Source organism: Apteryx mantelli, chromosome 19 (genome assembly GCF_036417845.1).
Source record: "Apteryx mantelli isolate bAptMan1 chromosome 19, bAptMan1.hap1, whole genome shotgun sequence".
Lineage (NCBI taxonomy): Eukaryota > Metazoa > Chordata > Aves > Apterygiformes > Apterygidae > Apteryx > Apteryx mantelli.
The window spans coordinates 16662788-16685504 of record NC_089996.1 but is presented as its reverse complement, the minus strand read 5'-3'; the positions used below and the strand labels follow the sequence as shown (position 1 = coordinate 16685504).

Sequence of the window (22717 nt, the reverse complement as noted above, 5' to 3'; positions counted from 1 at the left end):
TGCTCTCCTGAGCTGTAGGATCTGATCTGGGACAGCCTGACATTGTAAAATTCATGTGTTGGCAGTGTAAACGGAGATGTGCGATTCTTTGACCCCAGGATGCCAGAGTCTATGAAGGTCCTTCAGATAGTCAAGGGGCTGACGGCTCTTGACATTCACCCACAAGCCAACCTCTTTGCGTGGTAAGTTCTAGTTTCACCCCTTGCATCCCTTGAGTGGACAGAGGACAATTCGTCTCTGCAATCACCATTCATGGGGCTTTGTTTTGTTTTGTTCTGTTTATTCTCACCATGAACAGTGCAGCTTCTTTCCCATGTTTGCAGCTGAGGTATTTTATCCCTTGCATGCATTAGTGAAACCTCTGCACAGGTGACTTGGAGTAAAGGCGTATGGTCTTTCACTCCTTACGGCAGATTCCTGTTCAAGGATATCATGTGTATGTTTGGGCTCTGAGCAGGGCCCAGCACCTGCTCCACAGCTATGTATCTTCACGGTTGCTGGGGAATCCATTTTCAGCGAATGCGTACATCAGCTGTTCATGTTTTCTGTCTCAGTCCTACACTGTAACAGGTAACTCTGTGGTTCAAGTTGTTCTGTGAATCTCTCTGTACTGAGGTTGCCATGTTACAGTTAAAGTCGGTCTCCCCCCTTATAAGAACTCATTGCACACTAGTCCAATAAGCAACTGAGGTCTCCACAACTAGGGATGGGTCTGTAAGCAGCAATATCAGTGTTACCAGAGCGTTCTCAGTGACACCAGCTTCTCTTTGTTCATTTTCAGTGGCTCAATGAATCAGTTCACTGCAATCTACAATGGAAATGGTGAGCTGATCAACAATATCAAATACTACGATGGTTTTATGGGTCAAAGAGTTGGAGCCATCAGCTGCCTGGCTTTCCATCCTCACTGGGTCTGTATTCGCTCTTTCTGGAATTTGGAATTTGCATTTCTGGGTGAATGTCGGTGTTGGAAGAGGGAAAGGTGCAGAGACTCCTCTAGCACAAAGGCGTGCTGCCCCGTCCCAGTTTTCTGAGGGTCCTTTGAGCCTGGCTGTGCAGCCCAGGTCCTTCAGTGCTTGTACTCCAGGCTGTTTCAGACAGGGCCACTTTGGAGGTACAACCAGTGCTGCTGTTTTATGATGTGCTCCTAAGACTAGCACAGAGCCCCCAACCGCCGAGCCCTTTTCACCTGGGGTGCACTTGACATACCGTTCCCGTTTCCTTCCATCACTCTGGGGCTGCATCCCGGCTTAGCTCTGTAGTTCTTGCCACAGAAATTCTCCAAGGTGAATTTGACTGGAGCTGATGGGAGAGGTGCAATCTCGCAATTCCAGCCTGCAGATTTTTAATGTGTTTACAGACAGGAGGCTCACCGTTGCGTCTCTGGGGCTGCTTTTACGCTGCCTCTTATGTAACACTTTTGGAAGACCTAGTGCTGTGCAGCAGAAAAACTGCATGTCAAAAAAATAGAGCTCTGCAAAAATTAAAGGCATAAGCTGAAAAAATATAGAGTGAATCGGAGTAAAAAGGAAGTTCCTAAATATGTCACAGCTGAGCTGACTGTGCAGTAGTGGTCAGAGAGAAGGTCTGGTCACTACTTAGTTAGGAGGCAAGTGCCCATCTGCATTATGGACTTCTGCTCACTCGGAGATGAGAATAAGCGAAGGAGACAGACTAAAAAAGCAATGTGAAGGGACAGGAAAAACAGGAAGAGATTAAAGAAGTCATGTAAACAGGCAGTTGTGTTAGAAACCTGTGCATCAGAACTCAAATATATGTGAAGGGAAAGAGCAGTGGGAATGATAAAGGACCTGGAGGAGAGGGGGAATGAAATAGTCTATGCTGAGATTTGGTATTGGCTGGGCTGGGAAAGGGAAATTTGTTTTTCTGCCTAGGTTATATGCACTTTATATCCTGAAGGTAACAGGGTTAAAGAAGAGCTTATCTCCTCCTTGGTTTTGAAAGGTCACTTTGCAGAAAGCCAACCAGTGATTTTGCTGTCCTGCAGTGTGGGGGATAGAGAAAGAAGTGGCTAATCACTTGAATCATCTTGCTTTTTAAATATGCAAACAAACAAACCCCCGTCTAGCCCAGAGCTCCATGGCGAGAGTTGTTCCTGGCCCTTTCAAGAGCGGTATGCTAATTTTCAGTCCAGGACACTGTTCATAACTAGCAAATTTGCAGTCATTTAGAAAAATTATGTTAGAGTTTGGCAACTAATAGTCACCATAATTTTTCCCCCTGGCTGAAATAGGGGCATATAACTCGCTGACACGATGTAGGTGCTGGCAGAAATGTCGTCAGAGCTGCGTTGGCAGATGCACTTAAGAGCTTTCTAGCATCTGGGTGCTACTGCTGGAAATGTCGACCATTACCATTTTCTCTGTGATGTGTCTCTCATTACTGCGTAACACCTGAACATTTATCCCTGTTTTGCTCTCTTTCCACAGCCTCATCTGGCAGTCGGAAGCAATGACTACTACATCTCAGTGTACTCAGTGGAGAAGCGGATCAGATAACGGCTCAGGGCAGCGTCACTGGAGAAAGGGAGTCCCAGCGGACGGGGCCGTGTCTCACCTATAATGTACATAGTGAAATTATCGACTTGAATGTTTAGTGTTGGCTGCTGCTGCAACCCATAACTTGAACATATTTTTTTTTCCGACTTAGCTACTGATGATTTTGACAAGGAGAAGAGAGACAATCTCCTAATTTTTTTTTTCAGCTGTATACTCTTAAAGCTACAGAAAAGGATGATTTTATTTTTGTTTCCAGTGGTTGGCTTCTCTGTTAGAAACACAGGTCCTGAGCTTGGAAGGACCGGATGAGGCAATACCCTTGAAAAGGGCTTTTCGTTTTAGTCTTTGTTTTTGTTTTGCTGGAGCGTAGGTTGCTTTAAGGAGTGAAGTCAAGACTCACCTACAGCTCTGTGCGTTTGACCAGACCATGGGACCCCTCCAGCTGCTGCCTAGCCTGTGCCAAACAGTGATCCCTCGGACAGGGCAGCGAGACCGAGCCGCCCATCTGCAGGACCATGCACTTGCTCCTGCCCCCCCTGAGTGTGGCAGGAGGAGATAGGAAGGCATCTGCTCTACGTAAACCTTGTCCTCTCTGCAGTTTCATCTCCAGTGGAAGCAGAGACCGAAGAATCAGTCGGGAGACGTGGTGGCAAGGGGAAGCAGGAATCCTGAGGAAAGGGGCTTGAGGAGATGACAGGAGCAGGGCACAGTGCCACCATGCCGTAAAGCTGCACATACCGGGAAAAGAGGGGAGAAAAGAACATGGACATCTCTAACGTCCCAGCAAGCCTGGAGCAAGTCACTAACATAACCACTTTCCACCCAAGCGCACGGTGCGGGTGAGGGGGCTGGAGGACGTGGGGTATCGCAGTCACAGTTACTTTGGCAGTCAGTGTCCTCTCGCCCACAGCGATTTCCACAAACACGTGTGACAGCTTGGAAGCTCTGCACACCAGCAAGGGAGGCTCCAGGCTCGAACCCCAGGCTTTCATCTCACCCTGATGTGCTCAAGTTCAGCTAGGTGATGGACATGAGTATTTGCACCCTTGCAGCTGTATGTATGCAGCTACAAACATCGTGTGTCCACACGTGTGTATGTGGTCGTGGCTCCTCTGTGTGTCCCTGCAGAACTGGGCATGAAACCACACATGGTCTGAGCACAAGAAAATCGCTAAAGAGGGGCAGACGGCAGGTCATCCTGCTTAGAGCAAAACCACTTTGTCCTGGCTATCTAAGGGAAACCCAGCTCCACCTTCCTCGCCTTCCAAGCCTGCGTAATGAATGTTTCTGTCCCTTGAAATCCATAATGCATCTGGAGACCGATGTAGGGGAGGCGTAGGCAAAGCCAAAGGGCAGGTTTCTTTGGTGAAGCACTGCCTAGGACTGATTTAGCTGGCCAAGAAGAGCAGAACTCTTGTCGCTGCTCATTATATACCAGATAATTTTATTTTCCTGGGTGTTCAGGCAGGTGGCCCCTGCAGTAGCCTTGGAAGCGGCCAGGTAGCTATTCCGGGCATGCTGCAGGGCAGCTGAATACAAAATCCCATGTGCACGTCTGGACACTCATGTTGGTGAGGTTCCTTGAACTGTGGAGATGAAGCAGATGCCAAAGGCTGGGCGCTGTGGCCTCCCCCTCGAGCACCGTCGCCGCCTCCCCTCCCCGGAGGGGGGCAGCGAGCCGCTTCACAGGATGACGAATCAAAGGCTTTGAACTTAAGAAAAACTACCTAAAAGTCCACTTCTGGATTACCAAAAGTTAATTATGGTCTAACGGGAGCTCTGCCTCTCCCTTCCCCTCCGAGCTGCTCCAGCGTCGGCTCCGGCGGCACGCGGGCTCGGACCCGCCACTGCCCGGCTCTCGCACCGGCGCAGGGGCTGGCGTTGGCCTTGCCGGCAAGGGGTGAGACAGAGTTTGGGTTCTGCGCGTAACCAATTAACATACCCGGCTTAAAAACAGACTATAGATTTTTAACTTATATCAGTGTATTTGTTTAAGGAACAAGAAATACCTGGCAAAATGCACAGGTGCAGAGTGGGAAGCTGCCGCTCTGGCCAGCGCTCCCCGCGCGCCCGGCCAGCCCGTGCCGCCAGCAGAAGGGGTTTTTAACTAATTTGGCCTGTTTAGCTTTCATCTAAGCGTGTGTGTGGGCTGTGTTTTCACAGGTCTGATGCAGAGATTCAATCATGGAATTTAACCGAGGATCTGGAGAGCATCCTACCTAAAAGTTCACTTATCTTTATTTATTTTACAAAAATTTAAAAAATATTAAAAAAACAAAACACACGATTGTAATGTGAGAGTAAGGCAATTACAAACAATAAATGGTTAATAAAAAATAAATGCAGAAACACTTCTCAGCCTGGCGCTCCTTTCCTGGGGCAGGCGTGGGGCGGCGGCAGCGCGGGGTGGCGGAGCGGGACAGCTCCCTCCTGCAAGGAGTCCCAGCAGTTTTTAGCTTTGTCTTTTTTAGTTTTTAGCTAACGTGCTGGGCCTGCTTCACTGCGGAGAGGACAGGCGCACGGGGAGGTGCTGGGCAAAAGCCGCTTGTGCAAGCACAGGGCTCCTGCTTGCCCCAGCGCTTCGAGGGGTTTCCGCAGCCGCGTGTGGGCACCCAGGTTCATTGCCCGTGAGCAAGGCCCAGCCGAGCTGGACTTGAGCAAAGAGCGGAAAAGTTGTGTTTCTGCACCGCAATTCTGACTTCCACTCCGGGAAAGCAGGTGCAGTTTTATGCCTCAGATCCTGCTTTTAAGTCTCTCTTAGCGGAAGCCTTCCCGGGGCAGATCCGCCAGCGCGACGACAGATGCTCGTACGGTCCCGCTGGATTCGCATCCCACTGGACCGCCACTGAGCTGACGAATCCCCAAGACCGGTGCAAATCCCCAGCGTGAGACCAGACGTTGCACAGATGCCACCTGCGACCAGGGTCCCGCGAACGCACCCCTCGCGGGTGCCCGCTGCCTCGGCTCCCCCCAGCGCCGGCTTGGCAGGACGCCGTCGCATCTGCTGCAGCGGCCTGGGCGCAAGAGCTGGTTTTTAATTGCCGGCCCTGGAGGGGAAACTTGGTCCTTTAACGTGGAAATCGGAGCAGTGCAAAACTGGCAGCTAGGCTGTTCCGAGCAAAACCGCAGCAGTGAAAAAGCGGTGTTTTCAGACGCTGGGGCAGGTCGTCTTGCAACGTCTAATTGTTTAACTGAGCTTTGATCACTTCGGAGAGTGTTGTATTGCAGGCAGGACGCATCCAGAAATAACCGCGTTGGAAAGCCGGCAAAGGCAGCGCGGCTCCGAGGCGAGCGGAGGCGGCTGCCGAGGTGTTGGGGCGCGGGCTGCACCCAGGGCCGGTGCTTCGGGGGTCTCTGGGTAGAACCACTTTGGGCAGCTTGAAATGGTCGCCCAGGCCCTGCGCCCGTGACGTGTCCGGGTCGGTGGTGTTGCAGCAGTGGGATTCGGCTCCGCGTGCTCCCACCCGCCAACCCCGCGGTGCCCTGCTCCCCGCGGGGACGACACCCTGCGCCCCGGGGCCAGGCCGCGCTTGGCCTCACCGCTGGCCAGCTGCTTCAGGGACCGGGCCACCAAAAAACACATGTCGGGCCATCCTGCCCCAAAGAGGGGGCCCAGCTCATTACCCCGGGGGCTGCCGTGGCCCCGGTCCCCCGGCTTGGGAATTGCTCCAGGCTCAATGCGCCCCATTTAAGGCTTTGCTTTTGGTGGGGTCGGCACACGTGCACGTGGGGTCATGTACATGTGCACACACTAACGTGCCCATCACTCCTGCCCCACGCTGCACCCCATCCCCATACCTCTCCATCCCCTATACCTCCCCCCATACCATACCATCCTATACCATCCCCTATACATACCCTTATACTTCCCCATCCCCCATACCCCCTATACATCCCCCTATACCCCTCCATCCTCTATACCTCCCTCCATAACTCTCCAACCCCTATACATCCCTTCCATACTTCCCCATCCCCTATACCCCCCATACCTCCCCATCCCCTATACACCCCCATACCTCCCCATCCCCTATACACCCCCTATACCTCCCCCTCCCCTATACCCCCATACCTCCCGATCTCCTATATCCCCCATACCTCCCCATCCCCTATACCCCCCATACCTCCCCATCCCCTATACACCCCCCATACCTCCCCATCCCCTACACACCCCCATACCTCCCCGTCCCCTATACCCCCCATACCTCCCCATCCCCTATACCCCCCATACCTCCCCATCCCCTATACCCCCCATACCTCCCCATCCCCTATACCCGCCCATACCTCCCCATCCCCTACACACACCCCATACCTCCCCATCCCCTACACATCCCCATACCGCCCCCCCGCGCCCTGCCGGCCTTTCGCCGCCCCCAGAGCGCCCCCAGGTGGCGTCTGCCCGCCGCGGCGCCGCGCTCGGCTTCGCCTTCGTTCGCGTTCGCGTTCGGCCGGGCCGGGCCCCGCGCGGCCGCCGTCGGCGGGGGGCGGGGCCGCGCCGCGCCGCCCGGGGCAGGGAGCGGCGGCGGCGGCGGCGGCGGGGCCATGGGGAACCTCTTCGGGCGGAAGCGGCGGAGCCGCGTCACGGAGCAGGACAAGGCGGTGCTGGTGAGCCGGGGCCGGGGGGCTGCCGGGGCCTGGGGCAGCCCGGGGGGCCTGGGGGGGCTCCGGAGAGGCCTGGGGGGGGCCTGGGCCTGGGGGGCTCCGGTGAGGCCTGGGGGGGGCTCGGGGGGGCCCCGGTGCAGGCGGAGGGAGCCGGAGCTCGGCTCGCGGTAGCTGAAGTCTCTCCCCTCCCTCAGCAACTGAAGCAGCAGCGGGATAAGCTGAAGCAGTACCAGAAGCGGATCAGCCTGCACCTGGAGAAAGAGCGAGCGCTCGCCAGGCAGCTGCTCAAAGAGGGCAAAAAGGAGTAAGTGAGGAGGTGTCGCCTCTGCGGAGCGGCTGGGTGCAAAAGCGGGACGGGGAGAGGAGGTAGCGTCTCTGCAGAATGAAAGGTCTGGTATTCAACTGTCTGCAAAGAAAGAGCTACTGAACCATAGCTATTAATGAGCTGTGGAGGCATGTGCAGATTATTCATTTAAAAATAATCAGTTCTAAAGCAGTGGGTTCTATATGTAGCATCAAGAGAAGGCTGCCTGTGTTCCCAGAGTGGGTTTTTTTTTAAAACAGGCCTTCAAAAAGGAGTTATTTCCTTTCAGCCACAAAGTGTCGGTGGCACGTGTGGATGCCGTGTCCCTGGCCTGTTGTTATGTCTTGTTCTGTACGTGTATCATGAGCCTTTCATAGCACAGGCTCTGTTTTGCATTGCTATTGCACATCTAGCGCAATGAAGCCCTAGTCTGTGATAAACATACCTAAATTTTCTGATACCAGATGGTGAATTTCTGATTAATTTGCTCATCCTTATTCTTCACAGGAGCAATTCAGAGTTTGCATTTAAATTGCACATCTTTCCTCCCCACCCCCTTTGGAAGAACGAAACACAAACAAATATAATTTTGGTGCAGTCTTTTTAGGCTCATTGGCTTTATTCTATATTGAGTTTTCCTCCTCCTCCTTTCCTCCAGAAAAGCTATGCTCTTGCTAAAGAAGAAGCGTTACCAAGAGCAACTTCTAGATAAAACGGAAAACCAAATCAGCAACTTGGAACGGATGGTAAGCAAGAATCAGTGGCCTGTTAGCTGCACTTGGTATCAGTGTTCTTTTCGGATTGTGTGTTCCTTTTGATTCTATGGAATTGCATTTTAACTCTCATGTCCTAATTGAGGTTTAGTTATTCTGTCAGAAGTGCAGATGCCTCTGAAATCACAGTTACGCCATGACTCTTCCCTAAAGAATCAAGTAGTGAACATGTTTCGAGTCAGTAGTGCAGGTTTTGCACTACTGTGTCTTGTAAATCACTAAAACTTTAGTCACTGTGTCAAAAGGTGGAGTAGAAACTTCCTCGGGCTTGTCTCTCTACCTTGATTTTAGAAATGGATGTGTTCATTCTGGGGTGGCCATTGAACCCCTGGCCTCAGCTTAGACTGTCAGCTAGGAAATCAGTTGAAGGCCTGTTGGATTTGCTTTTGCAGCTGCCTGAGTTAAGGGGGTTTTGTGCATGTTTCCCATTGAGCTGGTATGATTGGAGCCCCATTCCCTAGGAAAAGGGCTCTTGACCACCTGCTCCTTGCAGCTTCTCTGGGGATCTTGGAAATCTGTATCTGGTAAATGATGGGAACATGACAGCCTGTGATGCTTCCCTCCTTTCTGTTTCAGGTCCAAGATATTGAATTCACCCAGATTGAAATGAAGGTCATTGAGGGTCTGAAAATAGGCAATGAATGTCTGAACAAAATGCACCAGGTGTGTATGACCAAATGAGCTGAGTGCATTCTTGCCTTGGACTGGGCAGAGTCCTGGATGTTTGTACCTATCTCCCTGCAAACCTTACTTATGGATGGATTTTTGCCTCTTTTCTCCAGGTTATGTCAATAGAGGAAGTGGAAAGAATAATAGGTGAAACCCAAGATGCTGTGGAGTACCAGAGGGTACGTACTGTATGCATGAGTAGTTCTGGGCAGAGACAACCCGTCATACAGAATTTGTCCAGTGTGCCTTATGTTCCCTACCGTATTTAAGAGACAGTCAAATCGGAATTTGAATCTCAGTTCCCTGCAGGAAAATTAGGTTTGTTAATTTTGAGTGTTCCTTCAGCCCACATTTACACTGGTTTCCTTTGTGCGTCTGCCTTACTATAAGCCATAGAGCTTCTGTTGCTACACTGTTGTTGACTGGAATATATTTTTTCTCTCTTTTACAGCAAATAGATGAGATATTGGCTGGCAGCCTGACTGAAGAAGATGAAGATGCCATTTTAGAAGAATTAAACGCCATTACTCAGGTAGGACTAACCTGATGTTCTTGTAATTACTTTTAATCCACATTTCCAAGAAGCTGTTTTTAACAGGGGAGATGTTGTCTTTTTTCCCCACTATTGATAGTTTGTCTTTCTGCCAGAGATCCCATTCATACCTGTTTGTGCCCAATTCCTGCGTAATCAAAGATCAAGCTAATTGCTCTGCACTCAGGGGTCATTTTAAAAAAGGGGGCTATTTTTACGGGTTGTACCTAATTTGCTGTCTGCTACAGTCAGCTGATCTCTGGTCTTGCTGGATAACTAGTCCCCTTTACTAGATGAAGACTGTGAACGTCCTGGATCATGCTCAGATAAACACAAGTCAGTGTATGTTATCATGCCCGCCCATCTCTGTAGCGCCTGTGGCTCTTCCAAACACTGGCTTGGCTTCACTGTAGGAAATGTGCGGTCAGTGGAGACTGAGGTGGAGAGGATTTGCAACTAGCAATGCTTTGAGGGGTTTCACAGCTCATATGGAGTCCTATTAAGTCCCATTTAATAAAAGAAAAAAGCCTTGCTCTCTTCCTGCAACTCTGGGGGCAGATGTCAGTTTGTATGTGAAATCTCTTGCATTGATACTCTGTTCCCCAAAAGTCTTTGCACAGAACTGTGGCACAGGGCTCTGTGACCACAGCCTGGCATGTGGGGTGTGTGTCATGTGTCATCTTTAATGTTCTTACAGGAACAGATCGAGCTTCCAGAAGTTCCTTCTGAGCCACTCCCAGAAGAGATTCCAGGTACACTTTCTTTGTATGCTCTGCAGCTTTGGCTTCTCATGCGTCTTCTCAGCTCTATGAAATAGTTTGAGACCCTCATTTACATAACTGTTGTCCTAGTAAATGTGAAGGGATCAACCTTTTGGTTTAAAGCAGTGTTGCTGTGGGCTGTAAAAGCTTCCTTCACACAAATTCAGCTGAACCTTTACCTTCAGGATCCTAGGCTCTAATCTCTTGCTCTGTTCGGTTGGTATCTAGTTATTTGTCTGAGTTTCCCACCTTTTGTTGCATCTGGTGGCCTTGAATCACGCTTTGTACATGCTGTGAGACTACCAGCTGCATTGGAATACCCCATGTATGTTCTACTATGAAGCTCCAAGGAGAACTTGTTCCTTCTTGTCTATCTGCTTGACATACAAACTGGTGCCCTGGATATCATCACAATGTATTGCTAATTAGGGAGGCTTTTTTTGTTACCACAGATATTAGCATTCACATTGCACAAAACTGGATTTCATTGAGGCTCATGACAACTCATAGCTCTCGTGACCTTGCTTCAGCTAACTATAGTAATTTTGAACCAGTTGGATGAGAATCGCTGGAGTCCTGGAATTCCAGGACTGTGGGAGCATGTGCTCCACAGATCTGATGTGATGTGCTTGTTTGCTCCTGAGCAACCCAGAAATTCAGCTGCTGGGTTTGTGCAGCTAGATGCTAAGAAGGGAGCAGGAGAGAGAGTTGAGAACACAGAGTGACCAAACAGGCACTGCTGGCCTGTAGCCTGGTGGGGAAGGAGCCTTCACAGCATGTTACCAGATGTTCTGTTCTCCCTGACGAACGGAAGATGTGCCTGCACTCGAGATGAATGGTGAAGCAGGGCTGGACTCAGCTGGGTGCCGGAAGCCAAACTGGAGAAGGGTCCATCTCCTGGGACAACAGACACTGAGCCATCAGTGGCAGAAGCTGGATTTCTTTCATGCTCATGGAAGCCAGGAGCTATAAGAAGCCATTTCCTCTGTGTGAAATCTGTCCCGAAGAAATGTGGGATATTAGAAGGGGGGGTTGTTTCTTTTTAGTCCTTGGTTAATAGTAAATATGGGTCAGATGTCCTGTCTGTACATTGATGGCAGGATGGCCAAAGAAAATATGAGCTGTCCTTGCTGCATGTAGCTGGTTGAGCCCCATTTAAATCCCTGTTAGTGGAACAAAGGGGTGAGTGGTGAAGCATGTCTCCCCTCTGCCCTCTGAAAAACTTCTTGCTCTTCTAGATCTGTGTCCTGTGCTGTGCTGTGCTGTGCTGGTGGCTTATTAAGGTTGTTGGGTACAATTTGAAAGTGTTCTTTGAGTGGTGTGGAGAAGAGGGCCATATTGGATACGTAGAATTATTTGTAATGAGCTTGTATTAGTTCAGTAACTTTCCAGGCGCTCCGCAAGCATTTGTTGCTTTGTGGAGAAGTGGAATATGAGTCTTAGTTCTTTCACAGGCGATGACTCTGGAGATTCTTTGCATTCTGTTTCTGTAACAAGTTTCTCTTTCCTCCACAGAAGCATCACCCGTCAAGAACAGGCCAAAGCCAGAACTGGTGGCAGCATCTTAACTCCCACTTCTGGGGATTCCCCCACAAAACTTTCACCCAGGACAGTTTGCCATCCCAGCATGTGCTGGGACCAAGCAATGCCTTGGCAGCATCCCAGCTGTGCTGGGCGGATTGTGGAGCAGGATTCCCTGTGCAGGGTGGGGAACCTCAGCTGATTATTGCTCTTGTATCAAGATTATTTTCTAGTGCTTTCTTTTTTTGTAACTTAAATTCTAAACTCACTCAGCTGCGCTGTCTCGGGATTAAACAACAAGAACTCTAAAACTTCCAAATCCAAATACTCTCTTTAGGTTTGGTTTCAACTATAAATCTGCCTCTGCTCTGAGTGCACAGGAAGTCCTCCCCTTAGAGTGTTTGTGTGTTTATAAATGGCATCAGGCTTTATGAGAAAGAGCCACTGCACGCATGAGCCCTCCAGACCTTTCTGTTGCCTTCAGTCCTCTCGGTCCCTTTGCTTTTCTTTTCTGACTCTGTCTCGTGTCCTCATCTAAATCAGTGGCTGGCAGGTATGAGGACCTGTGAGGCACCATAAGGGCACGGGCAGAATGCAGTCAGGCTAAAAGAAGGCAACAAGTCTTGAGCTTCTGCAGGCCGTAACACTTGGTGCTACAGGTTGAAAACAGTTCTTCTCTGTCACCGTTGTATAAAACCAGTTTACATGTGAGGCTGTTCCTTTTGGGCTAAGCTCAGAGCGATTGCTTAACTTTACATTTGTCTGCAGCAGCACTGATGAAAGAAACGGTTCTCCAGTGTGAGGTGAAGAGCTGATCTGCCGCTGGGCATGAGTCAGAGACAGTCGTTAGGGAGAGCAAGGTCTGAATGGGAATCCTTATCTGTCTACGGTAATGCATGGTGCTGAGTGTAACAGCAGAGCTGAAGTTACAGAAATCTGACAAACCTCTTAAATTATAACAAGGACTCCACTGCCTATTTTATGAGCCCTGAGTCATCACTTAGTGGCTCTGCACCCTCATCAGAGTCAGAGTTCACCTCTGCAACGTTCAGGTGGACTGAGATCGATTCTGCTTCCAGTTGCCAGCTCTTGTTGTTTGATATTTCCTCGTAGTGTAGGAGACTGGAAAGGTCAGGCCAGGGTGAATGAGACTCATTCTGTACCAGATATGAAGTATGAAGCTTCTTAAATTAACACTCCAAAGACTGTTCAATAAGTAGTTAGGGGGGAAACTTTACTGTGGAGGACAGTTCTGTACTTAGCGTGGTTTAGAAGGACTTGGGTTGACATAGCTGATGAATTGTTTGGAAAATTGCCTGGCCAGCGAGGTGGCAGGCAGATTTAGCTGTTCTTGGAAGCAAGCTTATTTGCCAGCTTGCAGATGCTCTTCAGGACACTGCAGATCTTTATTTATTATATTCTTGAGGATACAACCCTTAATCCCTTCTTCTGCAACAGAGCAGAAGAAAGACCCAGAGGGTCCTTCAAGACTTTTAGTGACTGCCTTTGGGGTTATGTGATCTGGTGCTAGACAATAATAAATATTCCCAGACACAGTGCTGCTCTCCAACCAGTGGTGATGGGCCAGCAGCAAACGTTTTTTCTTTTTTAAATCATTCTTTTATTTTTACCTATGTTTGTTAAGCTCCAAAGACTGGACTGGGCATCCAGGTCCTGCGGTGAGGGGCAGGATGCAGAGTGCGAGTCCTCAAGTGGCGTGCGCTTTGGAATTGCCCTATTTTCGTTTCCACTGCACTAGCTCATAATTAATGTTTCTTAAAGCCACTGTTCCAGAGGCTTCAGACCTATCTCTGTTAATTAGTGTGCAACTTCAGAAAACAAGCTCAACTTTTTCTGAAATTGGCACAGTAGACTTAAAATGATAATTTCTGTGCCTATGTATTAAATGCACTAGTTACCTCAGTCAGTGTTTGGAACAGGCGTGTTACAACAACCGTTCATTCAGTTTTCACAGCTGAAGCTAAAATGGGACAGATCTGTATCCTATTTCACACCCTTGTGATTTTTTTTTTCTTCAGGCGAGATTGTTGTTCCCCTTCTCTGCGTTACCACCTTGAATGTCGTGCAATACACACTTTTTCCACCAGAGAGAGCCTTGTCTTCATCAGCACAGTGGTGTCTTTAGCATTTTTGTGGAACGTTTTTCTTTCAGTCTCCTTTAGTCCCTTGCTAGCTTGGTGTCAACTTGTTTAATTTTACCCTATTTAATTTGTAATTCATAGGAGTGAATGCTGGACTCTCCCAATAAGGTCTTGAAGGGACCTGTCCTAGGAGCACAGCTTTTGCTGCTAGCACTTTGAGTAAACCCTATTAAATAGGGTTGGCACACATCCTCATGGATGAGGAAAGAGCATCACAGTCTGTGCCCCAGTTTTTTTTCCACGAGCCTCCTGGCAACAAGGGAGACACAAGCCAACCATCCCAGGGGAAGTTGGGGTGACGCTGCGCCAAGCACCTGTAACTGCCAGCTGGGGAGCTGAATATCCCGGCACAGTCTGTGCTTTCTTGCTCAGTGCTTTCCTTGGGTGAAAGCTGTAGTCCGGAGAGGCAGCTGGGCTAGTGCTGAAGGGGTTAACGCAGCTCCTTGCATTCGTAACTGCAGTAAAGAGGCCGTGTGCTGACGTCCTAACAGGAAGGCTTGAAACAGGTTGCCAACAGCTTCCTCTTCTAATCCCTGTACCAAACAGATTGTACTGTGTCTCCTTGAGAGGAAAAGCCAGGGGTGGTGCGTGACCTCTATGGTGTGCTGTAACAATAAATATTTCTAATGGTTTCACCTATTTCTCTTTCAGCCTCATATTTTCACAATAAATGTTTTGGATGGTCGAGGGTTGCCTTCCTCTCTCCACTTTCTCTCCCTACTCCTGGGAGAGATTTGGGCAGGGAGGATTCCGAACTGGTTCCTTGTGTGAGAAAATAACAATCCTGTTTGCGTAATGTGCTAGGATCCCTCTTCCGTTGGCACATTACAGCAGCAGTGACATGGCACTGTCTGGGAGCAAAATGTGCATGAGCTGGAGCTGTATGGAAAAGAGAAACTACGTTTACGTTATGCTGTTGCGGTGAAGGTGAAGCAAATCCTGTGTGCACCGTGTCTGTGCCTACCCCTTGCTTGTCACCGGGGGGTCAGAAACAGCGTGGGCGCGCTGGGCCTACGGCTGCAGCATGCGTAAAATAACCTCCTAGCTCCCGGGAGAAACAGAGCCTTTCCTGGGGGACAGAAGTAATAGGGCGGATCCCAAGAAAAGGGGGGTTGTTTGGAAAGTCAGCAGTCCTGTTGCCTGTGTTTGTAATGACACCGAGCTGTTCTTTGCTGGAGGTATTCTGGAACCTTTAAGAAACTGAGAAATAAATGGTCTGTGCCCTGAAGCTGGGCTCTAGTGAACTTGTGGCTCAGTCCAGATCGCAGTAGCGACAGTGTTGTCCTGCCGCTGCCTGGGCTGGGGTCTGGTTTTTCCCCTCCCTCAGCGGTTTTTCTGTGTCCAGCCTGGTGGGATTCTCCAACGGCCTGAAGCAGCCCAGCAGGAGCCATCGTGTTCGTAGCGGTTACCTGTCTCCAGCCGGCCCGTGTCTGCAGCGCGCTGTTCTTAGGACCAGGTCCACCGTGCAGCGCTGTGTTCGCTCTCGCTCCTCAGTCCTAGGGAGAACGAAAATGCAGTGTGCCACCAGGGGTTGGGATAACAGGCCCTCTCCTAGTGACCTGTCCCATGTGTGCTTCCCATTCGAGCCACCAGCTGGTGTTTCCAGGATCCTTTGCTAGTTCCCCATTATTTTGGATTTACACTTCTTCTGGTGACCGAGGCAAGGGGGTGTTTCTGGGTCACTCCTACCTCAGCCAGCCAGTCCCTTTGCTGTAGCTCGGTCCCCTCTGCCTTCTCCCTGCAGGCTGAGATGCCTGGAGTTACTGCTTGGCTGGGACTGCAGCTGTGCGGTGTTTAATTAACACTCCCTTGTACTTGCTCAGCTGTGGAAGTGGGGTGGGAGCAGGCGCCCTGCAGTGCGAGCTGAGCGTGGAGCAGTTCCAGCTGTGTTTTAGTTGGCCAGATGTTCAGTTAAAGAAAGGAGTGTCCTTCCTCAAAGAAAGTCGTTGAGGCAACATGGCTTGTTGCTAATTAAACCCTCCGAATACAAGAGTCTCATGCTGCTTCCTCTGCCAACCCCACGCAGCATCCCTGGAGCCTTCCTCCCTCCGCTCCCTCGCCTGCGCCCGCTGCGGATGCCCACGGCAGGGTGCCCCGCTGCCTGGCTGCTGCTCGGCGGCGGCACCACCACCACCATCGGAGGTTCTGGCCACCGGAACAATATCGCTTTAAACGTACCCGTTATAGACACGGCGCATGCAAAGGTGACAGTGAATTTCAGTCCCTTAACATTTACAGGAATAGGTGATTTGTCACTTCTATCAGAGCTGTTGCCTGAGTCTCTGTGGTATTTCAAATACACCAATCCGCGTGTGATCCAATCACCATGGCATTTAACGTGACTTGGGTGGAAATGTAAGCTCATCTGACCCCGCGCAGAAGTCAGGGGCTGGGGGAAGGGAGAAGCTCTGCGTGGAGACAATGCTGCCTTTTTCTCCTGTTTTCTCCGGAGAGAAAGTCTTTGTCCCGTGAGAGCTGTTGCTGCAGCCTGTCCTTTCCTGACTTCAGATCCACCCTCGCTCGGTGGAGCTCTGCCCCAGGCTCAGCCTCGGCGAGCAGGTGAATTCTGCCGCGGTACAGACTGTCCTCCTGCAAATGTCCCCGGGAATAATGTATGAGGCTGTGGGGGAGAGGGAATTACTGTGAACGTTATGCAAGCGGCATTGCCTTTAAATAGAACGTTATTCAATGTTGTCCACGAGGCAGCAGAGCGGCTGAACATCAGCTTCGTTCGTTAGCTTGGGCTCTGTTTTCTTCTTCTGAAATCCACCCCCTTGACGTTCTGGAAGTTGCCTCGAAGTTGTTTTGGGGCAAAGGCACCTTTGCCATCCCTTATGCCCTGAAAACCTCTTCCCCCTTCTTCGTTAAATCACCGCAGCCCTTTCGCTCTGCGTTTTAACTGAATTGTGTAACTCGCGGTGACGCCATGTCGGAGCCGCTGTAGTTTCTATGCCAACACAGCTGGATTTCTGTGCTGACTGGAGAGGCAGGAGGGGTTTTAGCCATGCTGGAGGCTGACACGGCTGCAGACCCTACTCGTTCAAACGTCTCCTGAAACGCCTGTGCGCAATCCAGCAAGATAAAAATCGCGGTGGCAGTGGATCCGCAGGCCTTTCTTCCGCAGCTGCCTCCGGTTGCTTTCTGGCCGCGGCGAGGCGGCCGGCGCTGCGCACGTGGCCCGCAGCTGCCGAGGGTTTGCGTCCATGTGCTGCAGCAGCTGGGGCGAGCCTGCGGCTGCGGCACGGCTCGGTGCTCCCATGGCAGCGGCTCCCTCTTCCCACCCTACCATTAGCTCACAGCGTTCTCTGTTCTCCACCCTCCTTGACAAACACTGAGTCAGGAACAGGCACTGTTTTGAAGAGGTTTGTAGGGGGTCTTCCATTCTCCTTTCTCCTCGTCTTCGTCACGTCTCACCCCGCAAAAATCACTATTCGCTCCAAGATCTCCGTGCCCGGCCCACACTGGGGATGAGCGAAAGCGTCGGGGTGGTGCTTGTGCCGGTAGGTAGGACTGGTCATGTTTTGTTCTGCACTCAAAGCCCAGCAACCTCACCCCTCTCTGGGCTGTGCGCTCAGAAACACAGTCACATCAGCCGCTGCCTCCTTTCTTTTTCCCTGTTCATGTATTTTAAGTGCCCGGGTGTCACGCTGAGTCACCAGCTGGGAGATGGAAGAGGCTTTGGCAGAGAACGAGCCTGAGTTTTGATAGTTCAACTGTGGGAAAAATCAGTGCAATTTCCTAATTAAAGCAGTGATGGGAACAAAGCAGATTTGTTAGAGGGCTGCATGGCTGAGCTCAGGAATGTGACCTTTGCTGGCTCTTCGTACTATATGGGAGCTTTCAGTGTATGGCGGTGCTTGGCAGCGGCTGAAATGCTGCACTAGCAACTGCTCTCATGTAGGAGAGTCAGAACTTCGCCCTGTGAGTTTGCAGGGGAAGCCAGACCCGCTTCCAGATTGATTTCTAATCTGGAAAGAGTGTCGGGAAATCATCGTTGTCCCCAGGTTACTCTCTTTTGCTATTTCCCCCCAAACATATGCTTACTTACCTGTAAGTGAAATGTGTTTTTTTCAATCTTAGGCGAAAGCATGGACATATACTGTGTTTCTTCATAAAGCTGTCACTGCAAAGTAACTTACTGTCTTCAGCTGTCTGCTATCACCTGGCCAGATGTTGCCTGCAATATCTGCTTTTCTGAGCGTGTGCTTCCAGGAACAAAAAGGGCTGGCGCAGAAAGGCTGCCACTGGGCTGCACCCGAGTCTGAAGTGAGTCATGGCCTGCACAGCGCGCAGTCAGGAAGAGGAGGAAACAAGTGGAGACCAGTTCCAGGGATGTGCCTCTGCCTTTGAATCAGGAAGAGATGATGTTCCTCTGTGTGAGCTTGTCGGTACGGTAAAGCTGGAGATGCACGAGAGGGGCTAGATGGTCTTAAGACCGGAATAGTAGCGAGTCGAATTCAGTGGCACAATGTACAATGTACTCAAAACCCCGAGACCCAGAGTTTCTGCTGCAGTCCAGGAGCTTGCTGGACCTGTTTGAAGTGTCCGTAAGAAAGACAAATGTGATAAAGCATAGCTCGGGAGAGGCAGCGTGGCGTGAAGGCAGGTCAGCCCTCAGCTGGAGGCGGGCACGTCTGGGCATCTGCGCTCCGGAAGAAGGAGCTCCATGTGGAAGAGGCCTTGGGGAGGGCTGGAGGGTTGATCAGCTAAACAGGCAAGATGATGCCTCTCAGAGATTTTGTCGTACCTTGTAGAGTGAAACTCTAAACTTAGCTGCTTTGGGTAGCAGGAGCAACACAAAGCTCCACGCAGGCCATTTCCATACAGACATACCCTAAAAGAGCCTCTTCTCTTATCCTAGCAAAATGAAGGCCAAGTGTGCATATAGCTGCTATTAATAAACATCTCAGGAAGGTTAAATAGCAAGGATGGAAAGCACTAGCTAAGCTGAAAGTGCAAGAACAAATAAGTATCATGTAGCTGTAGGTAAAAGTAGGTTCAGGATGAGATTTCTGAGCCTCAGAGCAGGGAGGCATCTGAGTGGGTCTTGGGGAGAAAGTCCTGGCCTGGCCTCCCAAGCCAGCACTGACTCAGCTACTCAGAGTTTCCCGTGTTGGGCTGTGCTCCTCACACCGTAACAGAGAAGCAGTAGCTCGAAGAAAAACAAATGACCTTGGGCAGGGAGAGAGCAGGAGACGGAGCAGTGCCCTGGGAAGGGGGGGGCTGATTCAGTCCCTTCAGCCTCGTCTAGCTGAACCTCTCTGCGAGCAGCCCATCCAGAAGTGATTGTTCCTTCTCAGTAAGGAAGATACCGTGCAGTGTGGGGAGGCAGCGTTGGGCCTCAGATGAATCCATTATACACCGTAATTAGTGATCCTGCCCAATGCATCAGCTGGAGACACTGCCCAGTACATTCCCCTAGTTTAATAACGTGATGCAAAATCCCATCATGCCAATTATGCAAATCACATAAACTATTCCTGTTACTCAGAAGTATCCCCAGAGAGCTCTTTAGCAATCTGTAGTTCAGCATTACTCACTCATAAAACTAAGAGCTGGGGTAAATCAGGAGTGAGAGGAGCTATGGCTGTTCAGCAGTCTGGGAGTGACAAGGAGGAAACACCAGCGTTGCTGTAGGTCTCCTTGGGAGCAAACGGCAGCTGCTCTCCAGTATGTTCCCCCAGGCTGGGGGTCTTAGCAGAGGCTGGGTTTGCTGTTCGCTTTGGAGCAGTCATTTGTTATCTCTGCCGAGCCTCCTCCGGCCCGCTTGGAAGGCAGAACTGACAGAGGTCTGTCTTGTTCTCCAGCACGCTCCTATGAGCCCGGCTCTTGCCCCTTTGCCCACCCTTCCCCACCTACGAGCCAGTGAATTCCTCTCGCCGTCCCACTCCATGCCTCCACTCCCTCCATCTTCTCAGCCCCATTCCAGCATTCCCTCTATCCACAGAGCTTTGTTCTCCCACCTACACCCTCTGTTCCTCCATCGTCTTGGTCTCCCCCCTGGGATGTCTCCTTCGGAGCCCAGCGGGAGAGCAGAGGCCCCTCCACGCGGGCTGCCCCCTGCGTGGCACGTGCCATTCCTCCAAGAGCAGGCTGGGTCTGCCCTGCGCCTGCACGTTGCAGTCCGCCAAGCTGGCAGCGGAGCAAGCGGAGAGACTGGGGAGGGGGCCGGGGGTCTGCAGGTGACACCGCGCGAGCAGGTCCCGTCCCCCCGGGAGGAGGAGGAGGAATGTGGGGGCTGCCTGGGCCAGGCTTCCAGCACACTGCGGTTTGTGCTAGCTTTATTTCAAACACACACACACACACACACACACACACGCTTTGGATTTGATTAATACAGGCAGAAAGACTGTCCCAACCACCTACAAACAAAACTCTGCCTTTTGCTTCCTACTCGCTTGGAGAAAAGCGAGAGTGGGTGTACGGCAGGTCCTGCAGCCCGCCGTGTCCGGGGACACACACGTACGTACGTACATGCCGCTCGAGCTGTCCCGTTAGCGCATCCCGCATCCTCCACCAGCCTGCAGCTGGCTTCCTGGCTCTGTCGCTGGTCTTTCTGCCATCAGCAAACCTGGTGATGAGAATTGATCCTGGCATCAGCTCGCAGTCCAGCACAGCCCAGCCGCCGTGCATCAGAAGAAAAGGGCACCGATGCCGAAGCCTGGGTGTCCGTCCTGACTGTCTCCTCCACGGCTTTGTCCCTTGTCGGAAGCAGGGCCGCGTGCTCTCTGCAGCATGGACTGTCTGCCCTCATGCCGCGTCTGGCTTCCCGCTTCACACCCAAATGCTTCAAATGCAAAGAATAATACACATTAAAGAGATGTATTACATTAGTGAGCAAAACAGTTCCTGGTATAGAAATACCTGGAAACGGGAACTTTCAGAGGAGGGAGACTTGTTTAGATACAGCTTCCAATGAGACCAGGGAAAAGCCACGCTCTCTGCCTTTCAGGATAACCTGGGGCAAGCTACTCCCCTCCTCTGTGCCTCAGTTTCCTCCTTTGTGAAACAGTACTGACCCGCTTGGAATATTCTCTGAGTTCTGCAAAGTGCTAGACAAGAGCTAGAAATCACTGTCACTGCTGTTTTAGCCTCTGCGCTGGATTTCAGTGCTGCAGCTCCCACCCAGTAAAGTAAGAGCCTGAATTGTTCATCCTTTGCTAATCCTAAATCCATAGCTTCTACTTGGTTTGCTGTTTGTGCTTTGGGGGAACTGGACTGGCTGAGAGTTGCTGACACGGGGGCGGAATCTCTGATTTTGTGACAACTTTTATGTCCTGACCCTGCAAAACAAAATGCATAAAAACTCAGGCGTTCCCTAAAGTAACACTGGCAAAAAAAGCAAGGAAGAGGCGCCTCTGCCCTCGGTGGAGCGGGATCGGACTCACCAGCGAGGCAACGGTGACGAGCGTGGCAGGCGGGCAGGTGAGCGGCTCGGAGGCCAGGGCTGGTGGTGGGACCTTAAAGCCTTGGAGGGATTTCCTCCGTGCCGCAGGCTGCTCCCGGGGCCCTGCCCGCCCCGCTTGGCCGGGTTTGCAGTACTGTGTGGCCCCACAGGATGGCAGTGACTGTCCCTGCATGGCAGCGTCTGTCTGTCCCCGCACGGCGCTGGCAGTCGCTGGATGGCAGTGGCAGTCGCTGGAGAGCCGCTCCGCTGCTGGGCCGGCAGCTTGGCGTGAGCCCGAGCTCTGCTAAAGCCACTATCATACCGCTAATAGGACGTGAACGGCGAAATACATACGCTGAGACAGACGAACAGACTAATCCAGCGTTTCCTGGCGGCAGCAGCGAGAATCTGCGCAGCCTGGACAGCAGGGAGAGGTTTTGGACGGTCGAACGTCAGTCGCGCAACGTATCTCCCCATTGCTGCTGCCAGCAAAAGGCAGCTCGAAGGCCTGGGCTGGGGGGGAATCTTTGCTGCAGGCAGATGGGAAACATTCGTAGATCATAAATACTGAAACACAAGTGAACCGAAGGAACAGGATTTTGATCTGAACAAGATTAACAAGGGAAAAACATGTCCTGCACTTGCAGCTCAGTTGTTTTTGCCCAAACCCATTAGGTTGATTCCCCAAAGTGACACATCAGATGTCAGAAAAATCACATTAAAATTATTGTAGAAATAAATAACTCTTGGCACAATACGGAGAGGATTCACGGCAGAATATGCACAGCAGCACATTTGGACTCTAATGGGGAAGCCATCTGCATGAGACAAAAAGTATGTAAATTTGCTGTTAATCTCATTAACAAGTTGACACTTGCAGGTATGTTACTGCCTTGTGCCATGCTATTTGGAGGATTAGTGAAGACTTTTTTTTTTTTTCCCCTGAGGATCCTTTCATTTCTGTCCGTATCAAAAGGGAGGAAAAGAGCGTAGAAAAAGGGCACTGGCTTGGTTGTAAAGGGAGCGGAGCAACCTCCACCTCTCCCCCTCCCCGCTGGTGACTGTGGGATAATCAGATAAGTCGCAGATGGAGAAGGCTCGTTAGGTCCAGTCCATCTGCCTGCAAAGGCAGCCTTGTTCCCCGATGTGTATTCCTCATTCTCTGACATTATCCCTTCTCATTTTGAGGTGCTGACAGAGGAAGCAGTGACCGCCCGGCCCGGTTATTGGCTTCAGCTCACCTGCCTCCGGCAGTGGCCGGCGCTGGACCCTGAGTCTTGGCGAAAATGGTGCAGGGATTGTGTCAGTGGATCATCACAGATCGTTTTCTCACTCTCTGTTTGGGCTGATGACGGCTCATGTTCTAAGGTATGAGGGCTTCTAGCGTGTTTTTTGTTATTTTCTCTGCTGTGTCACGGGTGTTTCTAAGGACATGAGGATGCAGTAGCTCCCCGCCAACGTGCGGCAGGGCTCTCGCCTCCCGTAGCAGC

General features: G+C 51.0%; 2 protein-coding genes across 3 annotated transcripts in view; both read left to right on the top strand.

Annotated features, from left to right (window-relative positions):
* The window catches only part of RPTOR (regulatory associated protein of MTOR complex 1), a 171455-nt gene extending 166980 nt beyond the window's left edge, over positions 1-4475 (top strand). For both annotated transcript variants that reach the window (XM_067308133.1, XM_067308132.1), the window contains 3 exons: positions 66-182; positions 782-911; positions 2451-4475. In XM_067308133.1, the coding sequence (XP_067164234.1) occupies positions 66-182; positions 782-911; positions 2451-2519 (316 nt within the window). In that variant the 3' untranslated portion in view covers positions 2520-4475. The remainder of the gene's footprint in view (positions 1-65; positions 183-781; positions 912-2450) is intronic.
* Positions 4476-7015: 2540 nt separating this feature from the next.
* Positions 7016-14479, top strand: CHMP6 (charged multivesicular body protein 6). The gene is made up of 8 exons (XM_067308475.1): positions 7016-7121; positions 7313-7422; positions 8081-8168; positions 8772-8858; positions 8978-9043; positions 9316-9396; positions 10094-10148; positions 11673-14479. Exons 1-8 carry the CDS (start codon positions 7059-7061, stop codon positions 11723-11725), a joined length of 603 nt encoding a protein of 200 aa, XP_067164576.1. The 5' UTR covers positions 7016-7058; the 3' UTR covers positions 11726-14479.
* The last annotated feature ends 8238 nt before the right edge of the window (positions 14480-22717 follow it).